Here is a 17,176-nt window from a genome sequence, read left to right on the forward strand (position 1 = left end):
TTTGCATCTATGAAATGTTTGGAGCTAACAGAACAAAAATGTGACCCATGTCCAACATCATCATCAGTGTGTCAACAGTGTTTACCCTGAAAATATGGAATGGATATGTATCCTTTCCTTTAGAAAAAAACTTTTTTTATTTTTGATTGCATGCAGACCAATTCATTCTTCTCTGTGATTTGACCTTTTGGTTCCTTATTTGCAAGATGTTCGGGTCTGCACTGTTAATTTTCCCTCTGAATCTTCCTTTAGGTTTAAGAATGGAGTGGAGATCCCCAGAGAAATTCGCTCCAGGTTCAGGTTTAAGAGTGACGGCATGAAGCACACTCTGGTGATTGAGGACGCCATGAAAGAAGACACTGCAGTCTACTCAGCGATGACTACAGGAGGGAAGTCGGAAGCCCATGTACAAGTAGATCGTATGTACTTAAGATCAATGGTTTCAAGTAATACAGAACATTGCATTATCTTTACCTGTGATGCTGAAATCTAATGACTAAAAGCCAAGCCAGATAAATCAAGCTGTGATTGATTTGCAGGGGAATGCTCTGCCCCCAATTATATTTAAAAGTAAAAGCTCACTTGGAAGCAGTCTTTACCTGGATTTTATTGGTTGACTTTACACCTATATTTTTTCTGAGTGAATTTAGTTTTGATTCAGTTTTGTTTTTTTTCATCTCAAATATACTGTAAAGCCATAAATATTTGCAACCACAATATTTGGCGAATCACACCCATAAAACCTGTTTTGCTCCAGAAATCTTGGCCACCTGTTGCAATATAAGGAGTATGTATTGTTCGTGGAATTTGATTTTGTGCCAAAAATGTTTTTTTTTTTTCATATGTGAAAAACGCATAATAAAAGGCTTGCAAATATTTATGGCTTTACAGTATATAGACAGAAACATGTACTTGAAGTATACATTTTGCCATTAGATCTTTCCTAAGAGAATGTAGGATCCTGTGTGTCACACATTCTCTGCACTTCCATACTTAATTATAATTCCATATTGCCGTCTTCCATCCTCAGTAAAACCACTGAAGGTTCTGCAGGATCTGACTGACCAAACAGTGAGACTCGGAAAACCCCTTGTCCTACACTGTGAAATAAATCCAGCCAACATACCTGGAAGATGGTATAAAAACGCACAGCTAATCCAAGGCACTGATCGTGTGAAGATCACCCACAGAGGAAGGTATACAGAACAACAGCATCTACACTATTAATTGATGAATCTTGGGGACTCAGTTGATATGGTTGCATTATTCTGATGTTACCTCTTTCTACCAATTATTGAATAATTGTATTAAATCAATGAACACTCCAGTGGCCCTATCTCCATTTTGTTAGTCTAGATTTGGGGTTGCAATACTGCTTTGTATGTATGCTATGCCATTTTAATTAAAAACAGTGTTTTCCCTTTTAATAAACTAAACTTGTTTTCTTTTATAGGTCACACAAACTGGAAATAGAGAATGCGGTTGTTGATGACATGGGGGACTATACCTTTGTACCAGAGGGGTATTCAATGAGCCTGAATGGTAAAGTCCATGTGATTGGTAAGTCTTTGCAGTCTTGCACAGTTTTATTCAACTCTTTATCAACTGGTTAGTGTTAACCAGGGTTTATGAAACCAGCTGTAAAAGTAAAAAGGGAAGGGAAAACTCTTAACAAATGTTTATGGATTCATGTGATTTGATTGTGAAAATGCTTTAACTATTTTTTTTGTTTTTTGCTGCATTTTGTTAGTGTAGTTAAGAGTAATGTCAGCAGATAGATAACTATAGATACATATAGAAACTACGTCATGGTGTAATGGATTCCCTCAAGCAGCAGATGTACATTACTCACAGTACTGCTGTCAACATAAAGCACATACTTGAGCGCTTGATTGCGGAGCTAGTTCTTGATAGAAGATGTCTGGGAGCCGGGAGTTTCAATTGAACCCCTTGTGCTTTGCTGTTTAATTTTAATTAGGGTGAGATGCCAATAGATTAAAATGGTATGGCTTTAAAATGATGTTGGGAACATAGTAAGAACATTTTAAAGAAAGCTGTATACCCTGTTGGCCCAAGATGGAATCTCTTTCTAACAAGTTTAGATTTCCATTGTTATGATGACATCATAGCAACCGAAATTCAAGACAAGCCCTCATGAAGAATGTTAAAGCTTTGAGTTTGATTATGAAAAAAAAGTTTTGTGATGGTTAATTTATTTTGTTAAAAGTATAGGTTTGTGAGAAATGTCTAAACAACTATATATGTGTGTGTGTGGTTTTTTTTGCTCACTAGATCCTCCAAAAATTCACCTTGATAGTCTTAACTACCCAGAAAACACTGTGACAGTAACAGCAGGGAACAAACTACGGCTGGAGATTCCTGTTACAGGGCAGCCTGCACCGAAGGTTGTCTGGATGAAAGGAGAGAGGGTGAGTCTAGTTCTAATATACACCCAGGTCTGGATTAAATCTAAATTATGGCAGCACTGTAGCAATTTTCAATAATAAAAATGATATATTGCTCTTTCTAGAAGAAAAACAGTCATATGTTGCAATAGAAAAATCTATAAAATCTTTTAGCCTTATGTTTTTGTTTCACACTGCACAGATTAACAAGCATCCCAATATAACTCACAACTGTAACACCTTCTCTCCTTACTGTCAGATAAATTACAGATTATTTTGTTAGTAACCTTCTCCCTTGCCTGTAGAGGTTTGCACAGTGAAGTTGAGATGGGGTAGATGATTAACTTCTTTAGTGGCAATTCTGAAAGAAATAAATAAAAATCAGCAAAGTCAAACACTTCTGAAAAAAAAAATGACTAGTGTACCGATACATTAGTTCTCTGTCTCCACTTGCACAATTATTTTTTTAATGCCAACATATGTTTGTACCTTTCTACCTGAGGGGACACAGCATACAGTAGGTGGAACTCCCAGGTTAACACCTCACTACTCAAGTAGGTGGGGAAATCACTTCAGCTCTGAAGATACCAGTAGAATAAGTAGAGGCTGATATAGTGCTGTTATTGTATTCCCAGGTGATCCTTGACACTGGTAGCAGAGTACGGGCTGAATCTTTCCCAGATCACAGCACATTTACTATAGATGTAGCTGAAAGGGAGGACACTGGGATGTATAAAATTGTGTTGCAGAACGAAGCTGGTGAAGACTCTGCTCAGATCAAAGTAAAGGTAGTAGGTAAGTAAACTGATAGGAAGTCTTTTTTTGTGATGAAGACCTTTTTATTAGGAGAAGTACCAACTGTGTTATGTACCATATAGTTGGCATTTAATATAATGCTAGTAGAAATAGAGGTTTGATGAATATAACCAAATACACTGCAACATTTCAAAATGGTTCACTAACTTTAACTCAAATAAGTTAAAATAGAATAAAAAACATACAAAAGAGTGAATTTTACCAGTTTTACAAACTCCCTTTTTTTATCAACAGACATCCCTGACCCTCCACAAGCACCTATTGTAACTGAAGTTGGCGGAGACTGGTGTTCAATGATTTGGGAAACCCCATTGTATGATGGAGGCTTACCAATTTTAGGTTTGAAACAGCTATTTTTTCTTTCTATATTCTTCTTACTACATCCAAACAACTGTAAGTGATATGTAGGGTTTTTAGCACTCTCTGGATGTTTGTTTCCCATTTTGTAACATTAACAATGATTTTTCTCCGTTGAAAAAGACACAAGTACAGTACACAGTACAAATATAGCCAAAAACTATTTTCTTGTGAGCACTGAGCGGTCCACTCACCTATAGTTCAAGCCCAAAATTGGATTTATACAAAACCTGTAATTTGATGCTAGGTCTTTTTCAGTAAATATAAATGCAGCACTTGTTTGCGTATACATATTGCATACAGTATAATAGTTCTAATGGTTGAAAGCAGTGTTAGCTCAAGAGACAATGGACCATATACATTTTTGTCTTTCTGCGATTTAAGATTATAAATATGCAGTATAAACCTGGGATCAATCAGAATAGTCACTACAGAAAGGTGTTTATTAACCTTGGTCTTTTAAAATGAGCTATAAAAACATGTGTTTCAGCAATAATTTTGTGTACTACAGGATATTTCATTGAGAGAAAGAAAAAGCAAAGCTCCAGATGGATGAGACTGAATTTCGATGTTTGCAAAGAGAAGGCTTTTGAACCAAAGAAGATGATTGAAGGAGTGCCTTATGAAGTTCGTGTTTTTGCAGTGAATGCCATTGGCATTTCCAAACCTAGTGAGCCCTCAAAGGCATTTGTGCCACTGGGTAAGCAGTTTAATTTCTTAGTTTCATTAGCCTCTGCATGTCAATATTTTATTTTATGTATTACAAGCCGAATATTGAACGATTGTAACAAACAGTGTTTTGTAGTATTGTTGAATTGCAGCGATGTTTGACAGTTCTTCAGTTACAATGCTGTACACTGCTGTAATTGAATTGGACCAACATAATATCAACTTGTATTGTTTATTTTTCAGCTGTAACTAGTGAACCATCAATGCTAGTAGTGGACGAGGTCACTGACTCTACAGTGACAATGAAATGGCGACCTCCAGAGCATATTGGAGCTGCAGGCCTGGATGGCTATGTCATAGAGTATTGCTTTGAAGGAAGTAAGTTGATGTATTACATAGAGGATGCCATTTGCCTAGGTTATAGCCATAGCTATTGGATGATGTACCTGTCCTGATAAGTGCTGTAGCCTACCTCACTAAAGCGGAAACTGGCTTCTGTTATTTTTAAATACCATTGTTTCCAATTGTTACTACTGCTTAATAACAGGAACAACATTTTATTTAGGGTTGGTGTTTTAACTTAAACACATTTATGCCTGCCTGTACCCCTACCCCCCACACAGGAACATTGCCTGCTAACTTCCCCTATTCAAAAAAATATATAAAAACAATAATAGCGGCCTGGTTCTCTCTTGCCTTTTTTCAATGAATAGAATGTAAATAATAGAGAATAAAAACAAACCAAGCTAACAACTATCTGGCCTAAATTTATTATTTTTTTTTTTTTTGCAATCTCCACAAACTGCAGGTTATAATTATCTAGAGATAATGTTAGATATCTCTAGATATTATTACAGTGCGGACCATGGGTCAAACCAATGTTTGTGCAGGGTGCAGTGTATCGTTTTTTTTTTGTTTGTTTGTTTTTGTTTCTTTTAATCAATGTCGGCCTTCTGTAATCATCTGAATGCATTTCCACTTTTATTTCATTTTAAACCATTTAAATGTCAAACCATAACAAAACATAGAATAATAGTGCATATACACAGAGCAAAACAAGTGGACGGGCAAAATTCATCGTCGTCCCCCTGTAATCAAACAGCGGGTGGCACGTGCCCCCCTTCTGCCCTACGAGTTACGTGCCTGTGTATACAGGCATATTGATTTATTTTATGTTTTTGGTACTGCGGTTGCCTTTAATTTATTTTTCTGCACATACTACTACTTTGTATATGATGTAGAATATGTGATTATAAAATCTAACACTAGTACGCACAATACTCTTTCAAATAAACTTGTTATGATTTTAAATGTGCGGTTCTTAAGAACAGTATTATTGTCATTGCTTGCGCCCTGGCACATCATCCTTTACAAATTAAGCACTGCAGAGGCAGCCCAAAATACATATCGAAATCTAACATGAAATACTGTACTACTATTGTAGTTTCCGGTAGACTTTTGAGATATCATTTTGTAGTTTCTTAGATGCATGATGTTAAATAAAATATCGAAATTATGCTCATATAGTTTATTTATTTATTTATTTTTAATTATGTCTGCATCCTAATATTCTACTAGGTAATGCAAAACTTTTGGCCATAATGTAAATTATATTCGAGTACATAGCCTATGGTGTGGTACTGACAACTACTGTACTGTACCATTAAATTTTTCTGTATTGTAAGATAAGTCAATCGCCTAGTGCATACCACTCCTGTTTGTCTAGGTGCACACTAGCGGTATCGCACCATAAAAATGCCCAGCGCTGCCAATATAGGATGAAAATAAAATAGTTTATGAGCCCTATTTTAAAGCAAATGTGAAGGCAAGGGAGCATTTGTCATCAAGGAATGAAAACATCTTTAAGTACTTATTCATGTAACCTAGTTGTTTTCGGTTAGTTTTATACCTTTGCAGTTACTCTATGATGAAAATAAAATCCTGAATTATTCTCATATGCCTGCTGCCTGTTTTTTATATGTCTCCCGAAGAGGATGAATGGATAGTGTCCAATCAAGAGTTGATTGAGAAGACAAAATATACAATCCCTGGTCTACCAAGCGGGGAGAAGATCTTTGTCAGGGTTAAAGCAATCAACGCAGCAGGCGCCAGTGCACCCAGAATGCATCCACATCCTATTCTAGTGAAAGAAGTCATTGGTGAGTTGCAGCTGGGCTTGGTTAACATATTGCATCATATGTCATCCTATAGGGACTATTGTTCTGTGTAATTAAATGTTTTGCAGAAAAAAAATTATAAACATGATTGGCCTCCAGAAGCCAGCTTAGGTCACTGTAAATGCGTTTGATGGTCCCAACCATACCACCATTAAACATGAGACTGGGTGGACAGTCACGATGGCTCCCTGAAGGGTCCCTTCAGGCCAGGCTGAAAGCATGTTTGCAGAATCATGTGGGGAAGCACCCAGCTGTGCTAATCAAGACTACAGTGCTGTCCAGGAGCACCCCAAGAAACTTAAATCCTTTAAGTGACAGTGAGCTTCAAACCTAACTCCACAATGCCATTCTTCTTTCAGAACGGCCCAAGATTCGTATCCCAAGGCATCTTCATCAAACTTACATTCGGAGGGTTGGAGAAGTAGTCAATCTTCTTATACCTTTCCAGGTAATTTACTTAGAACATCCTTTATGAACCATCAATAATTCATCTGCAGTTTAAATGTGTTATAAAACATGCTGTAAAAATATGCAGATATTCATAATAATAACAGTCTATAGCAATACAGTGTTATAAGCTCAAGCAACTAAGGGCACTTTCACACCTCGTGGTTTGCTTGCAAACAAACATATTTTTTTTAGGTTTGACACCAGAAAAAATCAAGTGAACTTTAGTTTCTTTTGAAGTGAATTCAAATGTGTTTGTGTGGTTCACTGCAGCTTCATCGTTCTATTGGTTTCACGTTGCACTTCTCCAAACGCACTCGGCTCTCTTGCTGATTACTAGAGCAGAAGTTCTCCCTGGGAAAAACGTTTTCCATCATGCCCAACATGGAGAATACTTTACGTGATGTGCTGTTGTCCGTGTTATTTTGGTTTATTTGGTGCTTTACATCAAATCAAACTAAGCATGCCTAAAGAGTGTCACATATTTGTCAGGAAAAAACTGTTCTTTTGCGGCTGGTGTTTAGAGACGTTTCAAGGCAAATATTGATAATAGTAATAATAATAATAATAATAATAATAATAATAATAATAATAGCTTGTTGTGATTGTTGTATACATGACAGTGTGGTGAGATACAGATGCAACATAGGAGCACGACAGTGGTGAGACACTTTTTGGTGCTTGCTGAAGAACGTCACTTTGAGCCGTTAGTTTTCAAGTGAACTGGAATATGTTTTGTTTCACATTGCAAAAAGTTGAAACGGAGCAAAGTGGCAAACGTACTGAGTCCCCTTCCAAGTGAACTGAGACCACCATTTCAAGTGATCTTTGTTCATTTGGTTTGATGCACATCCTGGTGAGATTACGTGGTTCTCAGAGGTTTCACAGATCACTCCAAGCGAACTGAACCACACTTCAATCCGCATCAAAAGCTCAAACGAACTAGGTGTGAAAGTGCCCTAAGGTATTTCAAAGAAACCTTCTTATCAGCTTATAACAAGACATGAAGTTAATTTTAGCAATGTATTTTTTTGTTAATAATCAAATTTTAAAAAGTAATTTATAGATGTTTTATACTTAAACTATATACATGTAGTATCATGTTTTTGGTAATACCTTTTTAATAGAAACAGCTAAAAAAATATTTAAAAAATATATGGACCATATCTGATCTTTTTGAGAAGGGTTTTATGAAGTTGTTGTTTCCTGTTTTCAGGGCAAGCCAAGGCCCAAAGTGAGCTGGATGACGAATGGCCAGCCCGTGGACCCGACTCAGGTCAACATCCGCAACAGCGAGACTGACAGCATCCTATTCATCCGGAAAGCAGATAGGAAGCACTCTGGGAAATATGAGCTGACTGTGAAGGTGGAGAACCATGAAGACAAAGCTACAATAGATATACAAGTAGTTGGTATGTCAGGGACTTTGTACATCTATTACTTTGGATTAACATCTTGGTGATAGAGATGCAGTTTTCAGTGGCAGAGCAATAGCAGGTGCAGCAGGTGTTTTTTTTAACAATGATACTACTATCCTTTGCTTTTATATTTGCAGATGTTACACATTTGTATCATTGTAGCTGCCGGTGTGCGGTGCCAGTAATTCAGATTATATCCACCCTCACTTCAACAGTTATCGCTATTGTCTTAATATCTTGGCTAGTTAGAGGTGGTCAAATTGACCTCTTAGTTTATTATGTTTTACCTTAAATTCTAATATCCATCGTTTGGCTGTAAGAAAGTCTCTTTGGTCTAACCTGAAGGTATTGTTTGTTTTTGGCACACAGACCGTCCTGGTCCACCTGAGGTTGTGAAAATTAAGGACATTTGGGGGGAGAATGTTGCGTTGGAATGGACTCCCCCCAAAGACAATGGCAATGCTGAAATCACTGGGTACACTATTCAGAAAGCAGACAAGAAGACTATGGTACGTACGTTTTTAGAATGCTGTGAGTACACAGCATTTTGGTGGGGTGGGGGGGGGGGGGGGGGGGTTAATGAAGGCTTAGCCTCCCATAGTTTTCCACCTCATTCCTATATCACATAACAAGGCTTAACAAGTTGGGCCTATATTAAGAGGAGAGGTGTTGGATGTGTGCATGGTTGGAATGGAAGAGAAACTGTAATATAACAGTGGAAATAATTACGTGACAACTTTTCTTCATGAAAAGCATCCAGTAACATACAGCAAGGATCATGTGCCTACCCTGAAAAGGGTATGACTTATTGTTCACTCCCATGAAGAACTCTAGGAGAGATGTTAGTAAACTTAATTTACCTGAGGTTAAATAGAACGTATGAAGACTAGAAATCTCTCATGAATGGTTTTCCATGTTTTGTAAATATTGTTTCGCTTGTTTTTTAGGAATGGTTTACTATAATCGAACATTACCACAGAAAAAGTACTACAGTATCTGAACTTGTCATTGGGAACGAATACTTTTTCCGGGTGTTTTCAGAGAACATGTGCGGCCTTAGTGAGGAGGCTAGAGTGACTAAGGACAGCGCAATGATTGTAAAGGAAGGTTAGTTACCTTGATCTGTGATGACATGTGGTCCATGAATGGAAAATATGCCTATCCCCTCTAAATCAAATAACCATAAGAAAATACTTTAGTCACATTGGAATTATCACTTAGTGACCCTGCAATGTATTTGTCAGAGCTCAAATCTATGTCTTTTTAATGAAAAGTTTTTTTTTTCTTGTTTTACATGTTTTAATCATGGAAAATATTTTATATATGTAAATCCTCCTATGTTACTGATATTAAAACTGAAAGCATTGTATTCCTATTAAAATATGAGTGGTTATCCACAAGTACAGTATACCATCTCTTAAAAAATTCCCTCCTTCTTTTTAAAAGGTTCGAATTACAAAAACCCAGACTACCAGGAATATGACTTTACTGAGCCCCCGAAATTCACCCATCCCCTAGTGACCACCATCGCTGTCTCAGGGTACAACGCCACACTGAACTGCAGTGTCCGGGCTAATCCCCGGGTATGTAGAGCTTATTCATTTCCATTAAACTGAAAGCAATCGCATTTGTTTAATTATGGTTTATCATACGGTGGAAAATACTAGATAGCAAAAAAGTATTTTTTGTCTGGCTAGGGAAAAAGGAAATGTTATCTTTTTTGCTATCGATTACCAGAACATACTCTACACTAGAAATTTTAAAAGTCAAATGGTTACTGCAATTTGGGGGTCTTAAGTGTGAGCTTCAGCAGGGGAACCCTTAGCTCTTTACAATGCTGTAAAGTGATGTGCTGAACACCTGTCCACTTGGACCATACAAAGCATTCCCTATTAGTTTAAATACTAGCATTACTTAAAAAAAATCAATAAAGTATATTTTGGCTTGACCAGATATTACTATTCTTCCTTATGTGATGTTTTAAAGGTTTAATGTACTTACTGTCTTTTTCAGCCCAAAGTGATATGGATGAAGAACAAGATAGTCATCGACAATGACCCCCGCTACAGAATGTTCAGTAACCAGGGAGTCTGCACCCTGGAGATCCGGAAGCCCTGCCCCTTTGACGGTGGCACGTACAGCTGCAAAGCCATCAATGACCTGGGTGAGGCCCAGGTAGATTGCAAACTGGAGGTGAAAGGTAAGCCTTGAAGTGACTTAAACCCTAATGAAATTGTACCTTCAGCTGGTTCAGAAATCAGTCTGTAACAATAATGTACCACCTGCCTGTTTAATAGTGTAGTACAATATGTTTCCAAACATTACCTTATGTTTACTCATTTATCTTTTTACCCCAACAATAGGATGCAAAATGTTGTATACTAGTAGTAGTATTTCATGCTTTATATTACACTTGAATGGTCTGTAGGTAATTGTGACAGGACAGCATCACTGGCACGGCTGTTTACCAGAAAGGGAGACTCAGACACAGAAGGTACAGTGAAGCGCTAATGCGCACGTTTAATTATAAACAAATAACGAACAAACAAAACACTGAACAGACACAAACAAAAACACATTAACAAAATAACAGGCACAAAGGCCAAAACAAAAGGTCTATACAAAACACTCACTGACGTAAATAAACAAACGAGACGGGACAGCACAGAACATGAAAATACCTTCAACTCTCACCAACATTAACTCCAAAACACTATTATTTAATAATTTATTCGAGTCATGGCTCCAGCGGAAATGCTGGCTCCTCCGGATACGTAGCCAGCAGCGACAACGTTGGCAGCAGCAATGCTGGCACTGGAGACAGAGGGGCTTCTCCCTGTGGTACTAGAGACTCCAGCCACTGTTCCGCCTCCTTTTTCCCCGGGAGGAGGCAGTTGTAAATGAAGTGCCCACACTCCTCCCAGACAGGGCACTGATGCGAGACCTCGAGAGCTATGAGATAGTCATCACAGCTGCCCTCCTGCCGTGTAGCTGGCAGGGGTGCGGGGTCTTCCGGCAGTGGCAACGGTGGCTCCTCCCTCTTTGCTGGCACCAGCTTGAGGCCTCGAGAGTGCTGCTGTAGGTGTCCATGCTGTCCTCCTCCTCTGGGACTCGGGCAGGTAGTGCCTCCCTCGCTTGGCTCTCGGACCGGCCACTCCTCCCTTTCTTTCTCCTTGGGGCAGGTGGAAACTCCCCTTCACCCTGAAAGGGGCAGCAACTGGTGTAGTTTTTTTTTTTCAAAACTTTCTGGTCTGAGTCTCTACGGGCGCTGCCCCACCTCTGACACCACATGTGACAGGACAGCATCACTGGCACGGCTGTTGGTTACCAGGAAGGGATACTCAGACACAGAAGGAACAGTGAAGCACTAATGTGCACATTTAATTATAAACAAATAACGAACAAACAAAACACTGAACAGACATGAACAGGGGCCAAAACAAAAGGTTGTTTCAGGTATGTTAGTTAAACATCTTTAGCAACTTATGGCTTGCATGCCAAGCATAATGTAAGTCTATGCAACAAAGATTTCTGTCCAGCTGTTTTAAAAAAAATATTTCTGTTTTTCTTTTTTTCTTGATTTTTTTCCCCACAAGTTGTTTTTTTTCTTGGTTTTCTGTTTTTGGCCAAACCTTTTTGATTTTCTTTTTCTCACAAGCAATAATGCAAGCCACTGTATTGTCCATTATTTGGTCTGACAAAACGAATGTTTCTTTTTAAGTTTCTTCATTTTTTTCTGGTACAGTTCTATTTTTTTCTTGTCTTTTCTCTTGTGTTTCTATTTTTTATGGGGGTGGATATAAAACTTTTTACATTTTTGGTCAGCTTTGGACATTTTGCATAAAAAAAATCTGCTTGTGCATGCAAGCCCCATAATGATTGTAACATTTTATCACATTTGTTTTCAGCTCTAACCACTAGACTACTCAGCATTTCACATGGCTCTCAACAACCAGTTCATTAGTTACACAGGAAATACAGACATAAATGGGACATTTGATTATATGAACTTTAAAGTATTTATTAATTGCCAATATATATTTTGTATTATCTCTTAAATCTAATACAGTCAATTCTGTGGGTTCAGACAGTTTGTAGAAACTTGCTTCAAGCCAGATAAAATGTCATATCCTTGGAGCATATGCAAAAAAACAACCATGCTGAGTATGTGTAGACCCTAAAGGGGGAGAGCTATTTTAATATGCCACAAGAAAATGGCATTCATCTAAAGAATGCACTTGTTTAAACCAGGGTCCTACAAACAAATGCAGGGGCATCTACAGTATTCAGTTTCACTATGCAGTGGAATAATAACCCAGGTATTAAATATCAGAACCATTGCATCTTTTGAAATGGATACAGCTGGTGTATATGGAACACAGAAGACAGTTACAGTAAGCAATATGTTGGTTCAGAACACAACACAGTGCTACTTATAAAACTTAATGATTAATGTTATAGATATGAGATGAAAGAAAGCAAGAAGCTTTAGCTGGTTTAAGTCTCTGGGAGAAAAAATCAGGTGCAGCAGACATTTCCTTATTCATATTGCATGTAAGATTATACCCATGGCATTGACCAGGTCAGAGGTAGTAGATTATTAAATATGCTATTAAGCATTTAAATATGCTTGACATAACTAGTTAGCATTGCGAGGTTCAGCTGTAGAAGTTGACAGGAACACATTCATCAGAACAGTATGAGTCATACAAAAAAACAAAGCTTGCTGAAACAGTAGGGAGTTCTCATGAACTGTCAAGAAAACTAACTATGAAGCTTAAAGACAAATTAAGAGAGATACTGACAATTTTATAGATTCATAGAAGTTTCCCAGCCTTTAAAATCAGCCTTTTGATTGAAAATTAATGCCGTTTAACAAATCTGTATTACTTCATAGAAATATGGTTTCAGTTTTTCAAGCTTTAGTTATTTGTATTTACAATATTTTTTTAATATTGTTTGCTTTTCTTCATTTTCTCCTTCCCATTCAATACTAAGTTATTTATTTCCCTTGTTTCGTACTGTAATGCTTTTTTTAAAACCCTCTTCTCTTCTCTCCCTTAGTTGCGTAAGGATTTGTGAGTGCATGTGTTCATCCAAGGTAAGCTTTCATATGGTCAAGGCATATGAAGCTTATGTCTTTCATGATACACCTTTTAAAAGTCAGTTGTTGAGTTTTCAAGTATAAAAATAAATCCTATTGCTTTACCCTTACCTAGTACTTACTGCTTGTGTAACCCATGCCCTGAAAAGAAACATTCGTCTTTGTATTTCTTTATTGTAACTGCTTCTGTACCTCACTTACAGTACTTGTCCTCACACAACAGGTGAGTAACTAATATTTGAGAATCCACTTCTTGCAAATATTTTTATCTCATCTGGAAAGGTTTTTTTTTTTTTTTAAACTGAATATCATGTTGTAAGGAATTTTGGCTGTTTATAAGATAACAACTTGCAAAACATATTTTTTAAATCTTTATTAAAAGTCAGACAAGCAAGAAATGTTTTTGTAAAAATGTAGATTTTTATAAGCCTATTAAAGGCTCATACAGTAGTTTGATAGGATTTTTAACATTATTCTTTATCTCCCTCTTTTTTAAAACCGTATGTGCATTTCTTTATAAAATCTGTCTTGTGATAGATCGTCCTTATCTAGGTAAGAATGTGGTTATATGGTTATTGCATACCCAGATAAAAAGCAAATATTGAAAAAAAAAATAATTGAGATACAGCGTATCTCAGCAGCGTAGAGTAGTGGTTAGGGCTCTGGACTCTTGACCGGAGGGTTGTTGGTTCAATCCCAGGTGGGGGACGTTGCTGCTGTACCCTTGAGCAAGGTACTTTATCTAGATTGCTCCAGTAAAAACCCAACAGTATAAATAGGTAATTGTATGTAAAAATAAATAAATAATGTGATATCTTGTAACAATTGTAAGTTGCCCTGGATAAGGGCATCTGCTAAGAAATAAATAATAAAAATAGGATTGGGGAGGAACAATTCCGTAATTTGTCAGCTCTGTTTGAAATAAAATTAAGGGGACCAGAATTAGGCTCAAGCAAGATATGCAGCTAAAAATAAAAATTGTTTTGTAATTGAGAGCTTTTTTCAAGTTTGATTTATGAAAACAAAATCAGCTCAATTTGTTTAAAGGGACGTCACCTGATTGAAAATAAAACCTGGAAACTTCAAGCCCTACTTGTGTGTGTGTGTTCACATTTACTTTTTTCCAAAATACTTGTTTTATTTATTTTTAGCACTATGCACCTCTATTAATATGAAGAATAACACATTATTTTAAAATAAAATAAAATGCATGGTGGGATACTATCATATTCATTTCCACTGTTGATTGCGCTGCTAGGAACTGTAACCAAACTATTTTAATAGTGTTTGGATGCATTAAGCCCGACTAAACATGAAATGGTACTGTAGTGTGGACGCTTTGAGCTGGATTAATTAAAACGTTTTTGAGTATGGTTCTCGAGTTCGGCTATGTAGTGTTGACAGGGCCTTTAACAGTACAGTACTTTGAAATCATATCTGATTTGACATGCCACCAGTCTACAATTATTCTTTCATTATTATTTTTTTATTATGGAATTTAGAGGCATATCAATGAAATGAAATGTATTTTCACTAAAGATTTGGGTGTTTTCTTTTTTACTTCAAAGATAATACTGCCCTTTGTCAGTGGAAAAATATGTTGAATACAGTATGTCATGATACTGAATATGACAGAACACAAATCACACTGTAAGTATGAATGTCTTGAGTAATGTGCAGAGGACATTAAAAGGGCAGGGACTCATTGAAAAAAAAGGGCACTTTTCAAGAATCGCAGTTGCAATTAGAAAATTTAAAAGAACGCGTAGTAGCTGAAAATCTAGCAGTACACTGTGAGTAGCTTAACTCAAACTACATATAACTGACTTTAACTTGGTGAGATTGTTACTTTACAGCCAAAAGCCTTTACTACTCCAGAATTAAACAGCAATATGATTGTTCATATGCCTGCATGTAAAACTGTCTTTCTGTTTTATTAGGGGGGGTCACTTTTTATGAGCTGCTGCAGAAGGGGGTGCCATTAAACCTAATTGATAATTTCCTGAACGAGAACAAAGGCTGTGAACCTCAGAAGGAGTGACTGCCTGCCGACTGCCGCACAGCACCGAGATCCTCCACCCCTGCTTTTAAGAGCTAGTCGCCAGTATTTACCTGCTCCTTCTCCCGCACCGTATCGCCACGTGGAGGGTGTGGCAACAAATGAGTGCTCTTCGTGACGCAAACTTGGCATGGAATGATGTAGACTGAACATATTAGAGGCCATAGTGCAGAGATTTATCATTTGCTGCTGCCCACTTTTGCCTGTCTAATTCTGGTATATATATAGGTAATACTATGATGCATGACTATTGGTGTTTTTGACAAGTAGCTTGTTTTGGAACTAGATTGGTATGGTAGTGTGGAAAATAAGTGTGATGATGGGACAAAGGCGAGTCCCCTGCAATGGCAATCTCTAAGGAACTTTGTTAATGTTCATAAGATGTGTACCTCAATTAATAAACTGTGTTCACACCAGGGAACTTTTACCTTTTGTCTCCAATGTTTTATTATCTTGGTTGATTACATTTTGGAATACAGTTTAAATACCTGGGTAATTAGACTGCAATAGCCATAACTGATTTCAGGGGAACCAAGGTTATAAATATAATGCACACCTTGAATTCAGTATTTTCAAGAACATGGTTAGAGTAGGATTATAGAATATACTGTAGGCATGCAAAGAGTGGAAAAGACCCAGTGTTTCTTTTAGCATCCACTGTATGGTATGTGCCATATTGGACTCAATGCAGTTGGTTGCCTTTACTGTCTCCACTGTAGCTGTATACTGCAGTTGCAATGGACTCTGGATTACATTTTCTAAAGTCATTGTTGCTACATCTGCAATCTATAATTGTCTCCAAGCCAACTCTTGACTATAATAAGTGTGTGTGGGGTGGGGGGTGGGGTCCAACAACTTTGTTAATATACACATGTGCACATGTGCAGGGGTCTGACAAGTTTACGAACACCTCATATATGTTGCTGTGGACTGTTAATTCATTCAAAAAGAACATCCCTGACATACATTTTACAAAATGAAAAAAACTGCTATATCTCCTAAGTCAGCTTCAGTCAGGACAGGTGCTTCTCTATCCAAGTTTTTGACAATTCATGTTCACGAAGATACAAGTTTTAAAGGTGATGGCATTCTGGATAACAAACGGAATGACTTCTCACGTTAAACCAGGCTGCTCATAGTGGCCCTACACACCCATGCTCTTCACCTAGTCCTTGTCATAAATGCCTCATAATTTATATATAGTATCAGGATTTTTCTTTTTTGTAGAAACACTGGGCTAATTCTGTATAATCTTGTACTGAAACATGTTTAATCATCATAAGGGTTGCGTGGCATTTTATTTAAAGATGTATCAAACTCGTTTTTGTGTGTTTGTTTGTATTGTTATTACTGTTATTTGTGCTCTCCTGATGCATACTTGTAAAGTACAGTGGGTTGTATTAACTTAAATACATAAAGTACAGTAATTGATGATTAACTTAACTGACAAAAACAATTGATAAATGTCACTTATATAACTAACATGTTTTTACCCAAAGGTGGGGGTGCGATTGTGGAAAGTGGGTTGGAAATGCAGTTACTGTTAACTAAAACGTTGCATTATGTGAAACCAAGACAACAAAAGATCACAATTAGTCAAAAAGCCTTTGAGGTATTTTTTAAACAGTTTAAGGCCCATTATACTGGACAAAGGCAAGAACGATGTGTACAATATTCTAGATGCAATGCTCTGCTTAAATTAATTCTGTAATTCTGTGGCCTAT

General features: G+C 37.2%; 1 protein-coding gene across 1 annotated transcript in view; it reads left to right on the plus strand.

The window, feature by feature from the left end:
* The window catches only part of mybpc1 (myosin binding protein C1), a 52,385-nt gene extending 36,510 nt beyond the window's left edge, over nt 1-15,875 (plus strand). Inside the window, exons 20-35 of the mRNA XM_034033394.3 lie at nt 253-419; nt 1,031-1,196; nt 1,454-1,560; nt 2,293-2,429; nt 3,041-3,200; nt 3,456-3,560; nt 4,090-4,278; nt 4,491-4,625; nt 6,239-6,406; nt 6,784-6,872; nt 8,088-8,283; nt 8,659-8,798; nt 9,237-9,396; nt 9,736-9,872; nt 10,303-10,489; nt 15,334-15,875. Coding sequence (XP_033889285.2) covers nt 253-419; nt 1,031-1,196; nt 1,454-1,560; nt 2,293-2,429; nt 3,041-3,200; nt 3,456-3,560; nt 4,090-4,278; nt 4,491-4,625; nt 6,239-6,406; nt 6,784-6,872; nt 8,088-8,283; nt 8,659-8,798; nt 9,237-9,396; nt 9,736-9,872; nt 10,303-10,489; nt 15,334-15,434 — 2,344 coding nt within the window. The 3' untranslated portion in view covers nt 15,435-15,875. The remainder of the gene's footprint in view (nt 1-252; nt 420-1,030; nt 1,197-1,453; nt 1,561-2,292; nt 2,430-3,040; nt 3,201-3,455; nt 3,561-4,089; nt 4,279-4,490; nt 4,626-6,238; nt 6,407-6,783; nt 6,873-8,087; nt 8,284-8,658; nt 8,799-9,236; nt 9,397-9,735; nt 9,873-10,302; nt 10,490-15,333) is intronic.
* Nucleotides 15,876-17,176: the final 1,301 nt, after the last annotated feature.

Source organism: Acipenser ruthenus, chromosome 14 (assembly GCF_902713425.1).
Source record: "Acipenser ruthenus chromosome 14, fAciRut3.2 maternal haplotype, whole genome shotgun sequence".
NCBI lineage: Eukaryota > Metazoa > Chordata > Actinopteri > Acipenseriformes > Acipenseridae > Acipenser > Acipenser ruthenus.